We start from the raw sequence: 10884 nt of genomic DNA, 5'->3' as shown, positions 1-10884 counted from the left end.
TCTTTAGTTTTTTTATGCTGGTTTAAGCTTTGGACCAACTACCTAGGGATTATTCAACCAAGATGAAACACTTTGGTCAAGTCCATGCAAGGTCTTGTTAGGTCACTTATACCATTTCAAGGCCTATGAGACATTGATTGATTGAGAAAGTAAGAGTGAGCAACACGTATGGTTATCATTGTAGCCCCTGAGCACGTTGATAAGTTAGTATAACATGTGAACATGCTAGACAGGAGCACAACAGCTACAAAGATTAGCCATCGAGCAACTCAGAGAGGTTCTTCGTAAGGTACTTAGGAGATCACAGTTTATTCATGTAACAAATAAATGCTCTTTGCAAGATGTAAATGATAACTAAAATTTAGAAAAATAAAATGCCAACATAACCATGGGTCGTTGGCTGCCTTCTCAAGATCCAACGACGAGGGTTGCAGGGGTCAAAGCCAGTGGCAAAGTCAAGGAGGATGGATCAAGGGTGGCGGCAGGCTGTTGTCCCAGAGTCATTGATAGGATCTACTTCCCATGCCTCAAGCAGGGGAGACTTGAAACCCCTGAGTCCATGTTGTTGACCTCTACGTACTCGATGGCATGCCTCTCGCATTGGTAGGCGCTCTAGAAGTTTCACGACACCATGATTACACCACATGGTCCTAACATCTTCAACTTGAGGTAGGCATAGTTCGGGACTACCATGAACTTGGCGTAACATGGCCTCCCGAATATGGCGTTGTAAGGTCCCTAGAAGTTGACAATTTCGAAGGAGAGTGTCTCCTTTTGGTAGTGTACTGCATCGCCGAATGTCATAGAGAGATCTATCATACCTAGAGGCATGATGCGCTGCCCGGGGATGATGTCGTGGAAGGGGAATTGTGATGCAAGCAACTTCCTTATGTCCACGTTGAGCTTGTCAAAGGCATCCTTGTAAAGGATGTTGATGCCACTGCCTCCATCCATGAAGATCTTTGTCACCCTCGTGTTCTCGATGACCATAGTTACCACAAGAGGGAATCAGCTCACCTCAACCACCTAGTCCGGATGATCAGTTCGATCATAGGTAATTGGTCATTCTGACAAGCGTAGGTATAGCGGGGCGGCCAGTGTAATCGCATAGATTTGTTTGTGAGTCAGCTTCTGCAGCCTTCGATCCTGGTAGGCTTGAGGGCCACTGAAGATGAGCATGGAGCTTCTAGCAGCCACGTTGGGGCTTTATTCATTGTCATGGTTTCCCGAGTACCCTTCTTGATATGCCCACCTTTTGGCTTCCAAAATGACACGCTTATGGTAATCAAGGCAATCTTTGGCAAGGTTGCTCACAATGAAGCCATGATTTTGACATGGGCTATTCATTATCCTTTCGAACATGCCTTGATAGGCTTGTCTCTTGCGAGGGATCAAAGCTGTTCTCAGGATGGTATACTCGAGTTTGATTGACGGCTGAGTCTGCTTCCTAGGAGTTGTTGAATGCTGGGCAGGGCCACAAGTATTGCGTTCCTGTTTCCGTGCATTGATCAACGAGCGAACATCTTGCCCATTCCCTGGTCGACCATAAATTGGGTTGGGGGCGATATCCTCTAGGTCCTCCTATTGGTCGGCCCCTGGTCCCTAGAAGGTGTTGTCGGCGATCACGCGGAGCAGGCCTGTGGCATACTTCGGGGGTGTCCTGACTGAACTGCGACTTTTGTGTTGTTGGGTGCATCATTGGCTCGGCCCTAGGAGCTGATTGAAGCAGCCTGATGGTCCCATAGGATCAATTAGCCAAGTTTTGCCCACATGCTGTGTGTATGTGCTCAACTTGAATCTGCTGAGTGGCAGGAGACTAGTTGAACTGTTGGAGAAGGTGATTGTTCTCCGCTTTGATATCATCATTTTGACAAAGGAGGCGGAGGCGTGCTTCATTGCTGTTCTCGTATGGGGTATCTGAGATGGGACATCTCCCGATGGCGGAGTGGCACTTTCGAGCATGAGCTTCTCGAGTTCCTCCTCTAAATCTGGGTTATTGAGGAGGAACTGATCATATTCATCGAGATCTAGGATAGGCTCGTCGTCCTCTACATGTTCCCAATCTTATGGTGTGTCGGCCATGTCTTCGTCGCTGTTAGCGATCATCCCGATGAACTGGGTAACTAGGTTGTTGAAATGCTCGGGAGAGTGGGAACCACAGATGAGGTGATCCTTGGTGCGAGGTTTGGCGGGTTCCACCAGGGCTTGTTGAAGCCAATTAGAGTAAGTTGTCGCCGCTTCCCTTAATCTAGTCGGGAGGATAGAAAGGAAGTGATCGGGTGGCAATTGTAGATCCGATCGGGGGTCCAGTTTGGATCTCTCCAGAGTTAGAGGGTGGCCTTGAGATCACTCTCTTGGCTGAGCTTGGTGAATACATCATGTCCATAGCAGTTGAGATGTTGGGCGAGAGCATGGGGCCCAACATTCACACTTCCTCCAATCTGGTGAAGAGCGCGCAAATCGGGGGAGGCTGCTCCTCCTCCTCCATGGGTAGTTTGGGTTCTTATAGATGTAAGTCCCCAAACTAGTCAGCGATCAAGTCAAGGCTACCGAAGGTGATCTTCTTGCCTGGCTGCATCTTCTCCATGGTGTCGTCGATGTTGATGATGATTCCCATCTGAAACACGATATTAATCTAAACACGAAAGGCCCCTACCTAGCGTGCCAACTATCGAATTGTTTAGTTCTGACAATGCCTAGTAATGTGATCACATAGATTGAACCAGATGGTTGCACACAAGAAATAGAAATTTATACTGGTTTGGGCCCCTAGGAAGCGAGTAAAAAGTCATACATCCCGTTGCTACTTCTTCTTGTATTCATATGCTCGGTTATAGGGGCCGTTGCTCCTAGCTACGAGGTAGATTGGAATGAGGTGATGGTGTCATGGTGGACATGACGATGGTGGAGTCCTTACCCCTCCTTATATAGGCAGAGGGGTAGGGTTACAACGAGGGCGATCGGTGCTACAGATTGAATTCCTAGTTGGTTACAACAAATCAATTCTATCCTACCATAGCTGTGATGGTGGTAGATATCCTTGATACGTCATGATCTCCAAGTTGGTAGTTGCGCTTAGTCCTCGCAGGCTTCCTCCTCGGTCGTCCTCCATTGATAGGCTAGATATATGGTCAGTGAGGGTACCTCGGGCCCATATCTCTGACAATCGGGATCAAGGATCGGTTTAAAAAACAAGTTCAAAGCATATATTGGTTATGGGCATAGATAGTGAGAAGATAGGATTGGCTCCTAAATGGTTTGGCTCTCCTTCTATGGCATCACTTGTCATTCCATCCTTGGGTTTTTCCAAATATTCCTCAAAGGAATTTGATTTAGGATGCTTTCTAAGAGATCCCTTTCTGAGAGGATTTGAATTATATTCACTTGAAGGTCCCTTTTGTAGATGAGAATTTAATGTTCTTCCAAAATCAGCATCAAAGAGGTCATCCTTAATTTCAAAAGGGATTTCCAAAGGTTTAATTTCTTCTTTCTTTGGAGGATTTAGATTTTGGGGTATTGATGGTTTGGACTTGATAGCTAAATCTTGTGATTGGAGTCTTTATGATTTGGCTATCAAAACTTCTTCTTCTTGTTCAGGGGATGATTTCTTCTCTTCCTCGTGGAGTTCATCATGAATGCTAGTGCAGGGAGTGTTTCTAATAATTTTATCAAGGATAGTCCTTGCTTCAGACAAACAAACAAAAGCTCCTCTAGTGGCTATATTAAGGGATTGTGCAGAATCCTTGCTGGGATTGTGCAGAATTCTTGCTAAGACCCATATAAAAATGTTAAAGAAGCATCAGGTCTAGAATAGCAAGGTCTGGGCCAATAGTGATAAGACTATTAAAATGATCCCATGATGCGCCAAGAGACTTTATCTCTTTTTGTTTAAAGGTTAGAACTTCTATTCGAAGGCTGACTACTCTAGAGATGGGAAAGAAAGATAAACAAAAGTTAGAGCATAGCCTTTCCCAATCTCCTTGCATACTTCCTACGGTTTTATTATACCATTGCTTAGCTCTTTCTGTCAAAGAGAACAGAAATAACTTCCATCTTAAGGTTTCGTTCGACATGCCAACGATATGCAAGCATGCATAGATCTATTCAAACTCTCATAGGTGTGAGTATGGGTTTCCATCGCCTTCTCTCGGGAATGAGTTCCCGAATTATTTTTTTTAAACATGGGCGTAGATCATAGCCTGGTGTTAGGATAGGCTTTGAAGATTTTGGTGGCTCTAGGCATGCGCTCGTAGGTTTAGCATATTGATATATAGGTGTGTTATACATGCTAAAAGAAAATTAAAACAAAAGATACAAAGTTAAGCTAGGTTCGTAGTTAATTCAGCAACCGTTTCCCAGCAATGGCGCTAGAAAGCTTGTTAGTATATTTTAGACGTACACAGATAAAGATCCACAAGCACACGGATACCGCTATAGCTTCCACAGGGAAGTATTCCAAGTTTCGTATCCACAGAGAAACGTGTGAGATTAACTATAGTCTAACTTAACTAGGGGTAGCAACAAGGCTAAGGATAAATAGGAGTATAGAGAGGACTACTAAGGTTCTCTATTTCTAACTTGGGTAAGCTATGTCTTCTACTATTTAACTAGGGACATTACTAAGAAAAGACACCAACAGAGGATGCTTTCCGTCGCAACCGCGTCCTACTTGACCTATAGACGGGAGGTAGACTATAAAGGACTCAATGAGTGTCACTCTCGCGATCTACCACTGATCTGGAATGCAGGGTGCATCCATGAGTAACCGAGGTCTAAGCACCACGCTTGCACTACGATTACTACTTTAACACAAGAGCGACAAGGATTAAAGTACTCAAAAGAGAGTCGCAATACCTGATGAACAATATAAACACAATACTTACTTGAATCAGAAGTTGATTATCTCAGAAGCAAGCTCAAGTCGAACTTGAATCCGCCCAGGTACAAGCCGCAAAGAGAGCACCGATAGGCCGGCACTTCCTCCAAACTCTTCCCTCACTCTCTATCTCACTATTTGCTATTTACAAAGGATAGATCCTAACTTGGAGGACTATTCTTCTCTTTATTGTTGTCATCTAATCCTGTGATGAGCATGCCCCTAGAGGGGTGTATGGGGGGCCTTTTATAGGGGGCACCAGGAGTCCTGTGGGCCTATGAATCTATGGCAACGTCAAATATGAGCCCTCGTTACAAACCGACCTTGAGCAACGGCAGAGATGGACTCTCAAAGGCGGTGGGAAACCAATCTTCGAAGGAGAGGCTGATTGGTGGGACCCATAGGCCGGTCAGTCTACAGGTGGGGTCGAGTCTTGGTGGTTTGCCTTCTACGAAGATCCTAGACTCTTCTAAGTAGGTTTCATCGCGGATGATCGTGATTTGCTCTGGCGATTGGATCCATCTTGCTTTTTTTGGATAAATCCTCCTACATTCATATATTCACCAAAACTTGTGGAATTTATTAGTTTAAACCCCTAGACCCATGTTTGGTGATGGAATTAATTATATATGCAGGATATGTTGATGGTTTATGATTGATGTTAACAACCGTCAACAAGAATTCACAAAGATAGGGGAGAGAGATTGATATGGGGAGATGTTGGACAAAGGGGGAGAAGTAACAATAGAAGGAGGTCAATTGAAGTAATAATATAAGGGGATAAATTAAAATTTAAAGCGCACAAGTAGGGGGGCAAGCTCATGAACTTGTTTGATGCATTTGAATGTACATTCACATATGCTTGTTTGCATTTGCACAAATTTTAAATTTGATATACATGCTTGTGTGGTGTATGCTAGTTATAGAATTTGATTGATGAAATAAAAATTAGCATGCATAAGATGATAGCTATATATATACTTGCATGATTTACAAGTGGTACTGGAACCTTGGTTTTAATGTTGATCTCATGAGGTATCTAGTCTGTGTTCTTTTGGTATACCCCTCTTCCACTCTCTTGTATTTACTTTCATATTTATCCTGCCTAGTGTAGTAGTAGCTTGGTAGTGTAATTAGTTGAGTAGCTAGTTGTTTAGTTGTTTAGCTAGCTCAACTAGTTTAGAAGCAGTGACTTAGCAAATTGATTGATATAGAGATCATAGTCACTAGAATTGTTTGGATAGGTGGCTTGCAATCTTGAGTAGAGCTAGAGTAAAAAGCTTTGCTATTTAGTTGACTAACAATGTTGCTCTAGTGCTTTGTAAAAAATTTTATTAGGCTATTTACCCCTCTCCAGCCATTTAGGACCTTACACCGGTGGATTGTCCGCCAGAAACAGTGGCTCATCCGTTGAAACCTTTGCACAATCAGTCAGTCTGTCAGGCACGGTTTGGCACCACCGTACCGTCCATCACATGCGGCAGACTGTCTGCAAAATTGCACCAACACCTGTCCCATGCAGATGATGTGTTGTCCACTCCTCATTCCTTTGAGACCCACCCGTCAGCCCCACTCATACAGTAGAGATGGGGTGTTGGGATCAACTATCAAAGCTCATACAGGGGCACGGGAACATAGAGCCGCTTAGACGTAGATTGTGGCGTGATTACAATTTCAAAGGTTGAATGGCACTGGGCTGGTATGGGTCTTTGTAGGTGGTTGTGTGCCTGTTGAAAAGCAAAGGCCAGAAGTAGTTTTTTCAAAGCTTTAATTTGTATCAACTCGATGTATTGCTCTTGAGAAGTAATAAAAGTTTCGTTTATCAAAAAAAAAAAGTTCAGTTGCAGATTTTTCATAGTGGCATGGATCAAATTAGGCCAGAGACCATTGCTACCTAAATGTACAAGCTATGTAGCTCTATCTTTGTTTGACCAGTTCAAACACATTTTGTATCCATAATTAAACTCACATGTTAGAAACAGCAAATATTTTTGAAGGCTACTAAATAAAACATCACACCCCTTATTAATTGCATTGCAAGGAAGACAGTTACCAGAGCTTGCCAGACAAATAAGCAAGCAAGGTTGGGTTACACGCCAAATTAACATCTCAACAATTCCATATTCTTTTTAACCAACTGTCTTGCCTTTGCCCTGGGATAGAACTTATAAATTCAGTTATACACTTATATCGTGATCGATGTCTACATCCGATAACCAATGTTATAACCGACATCTTAAACACTCTGTCTAGTTACTTATAAAACAGCCAGTTTTGTTGCCCAATCTAGCTTTCTCTTTGCTTGCAGGAACCAAAGACATGTAGCTACTATATGTGTTAAAAGTGGCAAGGAGTTGCAACAACCTAAATATAAGTGCCAAAGAATTGAAGAGAGCAGCAATTACAATTCTCCAGATTTGTAGCGCTCAGCTGTATATATGTTTGGTCAGTTGTACTTTTACTCGAATCGGTAGCTAGAACAAACAGAAGGTAGGTACAGTGCATAACTATTTGAGCCGGAGCTGAGGTTAGAGTTTGTACGCCTGTCATCCCATAAGAGAAAAATGTAACACAACTTTGATGGTGTATCATTATTTGAAATGCACTCAAAGTAAGTAATAAGATGGTATATATTTGTAAGTAATAAAGGACAATTCTGTGGCTGCTTTGTTTTGGTTTGTACATGTTCTTCTGAAGATAACGTACAATCATGTCCTGGAGCATGACTAACCGACTGAATTGTTTGTCCTTTCTCAGCAATAGACATTTTGTGAAAGCTATATATAAGCCTCAAAGTAGAACTTGTTCAATCAAACACAAAACAAGAAAACTAGATTAATCATTGCTGGGGCAAACAATATATTTTTTTAATAAGCCGCTGTTTAAACATCTGAATTATAATCTATATTTTGCATTTATTGGCAAGAACATTAAACCGGAAGGAATAGACACTACCATGCATCTTTAGTTCTGTAGTATAAAGTCCATCTAAGTATCAGATGTCAAATAATCTAAAGTACGACTAACACATTGGATCTGATGACCAGCTAGCTCATCATCACAAGAAAGACAGCACAAGATGGAATTCAGTAGACTATTAGTAAATAACTTTTAAGAAAATAACCATGCGTGATGTATCTGGAGCCTTATTTGATTGATGAATCAGCTAGCACATGATCATCAGAACGCTGTGACCATCAATGATGAACTCTAACCCTGCATACTTATCAACTACTACTGCATGCAGTTTGCCCTAATAATAACCAAACAAGCACTGATCAATACACTTGATTGATCAACATCGATTGGCTGGTATTTCAAGAATGCAATATTATTAATTACGAGGACACACCGACGCCGAGGAAATCAATGAAGGGCACGTCCTTCTTCTTCAGTGGCTCATCGGCGGCGCTGTCGCTGGCGTGATAATCCTTTTGGTGATGTTCATGGCGACCATGGTGGCCGATTTCCATGCCTAGCGCTTCTCTTGGAGAGGAGAAGGTGATGGAAAGAGGTGCCGTCGGCTGCTTGCTGCTGTAGCTGCTGTACCGTCCTGACGCCTCGAAACTCGCCCCCAGGAAGCCCTTACTACCGCCAGTGGCTGTGCCAAAGCTCTTGAACAGTGAAGTACGAGGTGCAGCCGCAGGCGAGCTGAACAGGCCGCCGCTGCCATTGCCACCTAGCTTGGAGAAGCCGAAGCAGAGCGCGCTCGTCGCTGGCGTGCCGGCGCCAAAGAGGTACCCACCAGTGGACGGCGAGGAGGCGGCGGAGCTCGTGGCCCTGGCGAGGAGCCTGGAGCGCTCGCGGCTGCGACGCGCCATGACGACGTGCCAGTGGTTCTTGACGGCGTTGTCCGTGCGGCCCGGGAAGTGGCGGGCGATGAGCGCCCACTTGTTGCCGTGGGCGCGGTGGGCGTTGAGCAGCCGCTCTTCCTCCTCCTGTGTGAAGGGCCGCTTGTTGATCCGAGTGTCCAGCTGGTTGAACCACCGGAGCCGGCAGCTCTTGCCTTGACAATATATATTAATATTTCCACACGAATTAGTATGATAAAAAATAACTAATTTAATCAGCATGTCAGGAAATTATCTGAAATTAACCATCTCTAGTCTAGTTTTGTTAATAAAGACGGACAGGATTAAAAGAGAGAGGGCATAGAAAGATGTTTCCTCGCAGATTTAATTGCAAACATGGCATGAGAGTTTTCCAGTAGGTGATCCACTCTTGACACTGCAGGCACTTGTTGTGCATGGGTCAGATGAGCGCCAACGGTGCTTGCATGTTGAATTTATATTTTTATATTAGATAGAGTTTCACAGCAACATGCTCTATCTTTTCCTTCTTCTCGTCTATACATATATAAGTTCCATCTTGGAAAAAAATGAAATTGGAGGCTAATTTTGAGTTAGATGTGGGGAAGTATAAAGATGCTTGGTACTGGTCAAAATTGAGCAAAACTATAGAACATGTGTGATTTTTAATTACTTCTAGAGATCATCTGTAATCGAATAATATTGAATTTCTACCATCCACGTTACTCTTAATTCATCTTGATGACTAATCAAATATATGTTATATTGCCTCTAGTTAGACTATATGAAACCGAATAACTCAGAACTACTCATCACCACAACTTTATTATTCTTTTATCTTTAGGTTATCTCCTCAAATTAATTAAAAAAAACTAATATAGCTAGTTCATACAAGATTATGAACAAGTCATCTGCTTGAATAAGAACTAATTTAGCTAGCTTTCTTGATGTGCTTGAAAAAGATTATTTCCCCACAAACTAACACACACGCATGATATCAAATCTTTGCCCCCACAAAATAACACATATAAACAAGTCAAACATCAGCCCCTCTAAAAAGTATGAAAAAAATAAGAAAACCTTAATAAAATCCAAGGATGCACATGCATGATCGGGCACAAAATCAACACACATGCACGAAGTAAAACTACATGCATATGGTGTATCGGAGCAACTTCTTTAATTTCCTTCAGAAAGAAAACAAGGTAGGAGAACAAGCACAGGAAACACAGACGATCAAAGAAACCAACCTGATCTCCCCTCCAGCTTTTCGGCAATGGAGTTCCAGTTCTGCGGCCCATACTTCTCGACGAGCTGCTTCAGCTTCTCGTCCTCCCCAGGCCGCCAGTGGCCTCTCGGGCAAGATGACGACTTGGCGCCATCTGGTGTATTCGTTGTCGATGAGGATGCCATCTCTCTGCCACAGGAGGAACAAGAAAGGCGATGCCTGGCCGACGAACTTTGGATAGTAACTTTGATGAGCGAGATGAGCAGTTGTGTATGATTGGGCTAGCTATGTGGCTATTATCTACAGACTAGTCAAATAAAAGCTGGGGGTGTCTTTAGAGATACGGGATAGATAGAGATGAGAGAGCGTGTGTGTGTGTGTGAGAAGGCCAGGCCAGCACCAGCAGGGTGTTTGCACACACATATATATGTACACACATTGGTCGATATAGCCTCTACTAGGGCTTGGATGAAAGGTCCCGTTAGTTTAGTTTTACACGACAAGAGGGCTGTGAGATGCTTATGTAATAACGTGTCAACATGTCATCGCTCTCTCTCACCAACTTGTCTGCTGTTTGGCTATTTGCCAAAGACCACTCTTCTCACAACTCTCATCAAACACAAACCTGTCCCCGATTACCAGCTTCTATAATGTACTTCTTGTCTAACTTCCCTAACAATATTCTCTTCAATAAAAGATGCCGTCAGTGTTTAATTGAACTGTAGATCTGCTTTCCACAGTTATCAGAAAACTAAATGCATGGGCTATGATTACATCAGCTGTTTACGCTGTTATATACATTATTAGGGGAAGGATCATGCATGACTCATAAGAAAACTAAATGGGCTACCTATGATTACGTGCAACAGACGATTAATGGTACGGTACAATACAAATATGTATAGATATTTATTTCCGATAGAAAATACAAAGCAATTATTTTGATGATACAATACAATGTCATGAGTATT

General features: G+C 42.9%; 1 protein-coding gene across 1 annotated transcript; it reads right to left on the bottom strand.

Annotated features, from left to right (window-relative positions):
• Positions 1–7827: 7827 nt before the first annotated feature.
• Positions 7828–10297, bottom strand: LOC136482135 (transcription factor CSA-like). The gene is made up of 2 exons (XM_066479378.1): positions 9936–10297; positions 7828–8882 (listed from the first exon to the last, which is right to left on the bottom strand). The coding sequence occupies exons 1-2, from the start codon at positions 10096–10098 to the stop codon at positions 8215–8217; spliced, it is 831 nt and encodes a 276-aa protein (XP_066335475.1). The 5' UTR covers positions 10099–10297; the 3' UTR covers positions 7828–8214.
• Between the last annotated feature and the right edge of the window lie 587 nt (positions 10298–10884).

This window comes from Miscanthus floridulus, chromosome 9 (assembly GCF_019320115.1).
Source record: "Miscanthus floridulus cultivar M001 chromosome 9, ASM1932011v1, whole genome shotgun sequence".
NCBI classification, from domain to species: domain Eukaryota; kingdom Viridiplantae; phylum Streptophyta; class Magnoliopsida; order Poales; family Poaceae; genus Miscanthus; species Miscanthus floridulus.
The sequence above is the reverse complement of the archived record's forward strand: the minus strand, read 5'-3'. Positions and strand labels throughout refer to the sequence as shown.

Bases quoted from the DNA above. Each gene is read 5' to 3' on its own strand.
- LOC136482135 (XM_066479378.1), bottom strand. From the start codon at position 10,098: ATGGCATCCTCATCGACAACGAATACACCAGATGGCGCCAAGTCGTCA. The intron at 8,883-9,935 runs GTTGGTTTCTTT...TATATTGTCAAG, and splicing joins AAAGCTGGAGGGGAGATCAG to GCAAGAGCTGCCGGCTCCGG.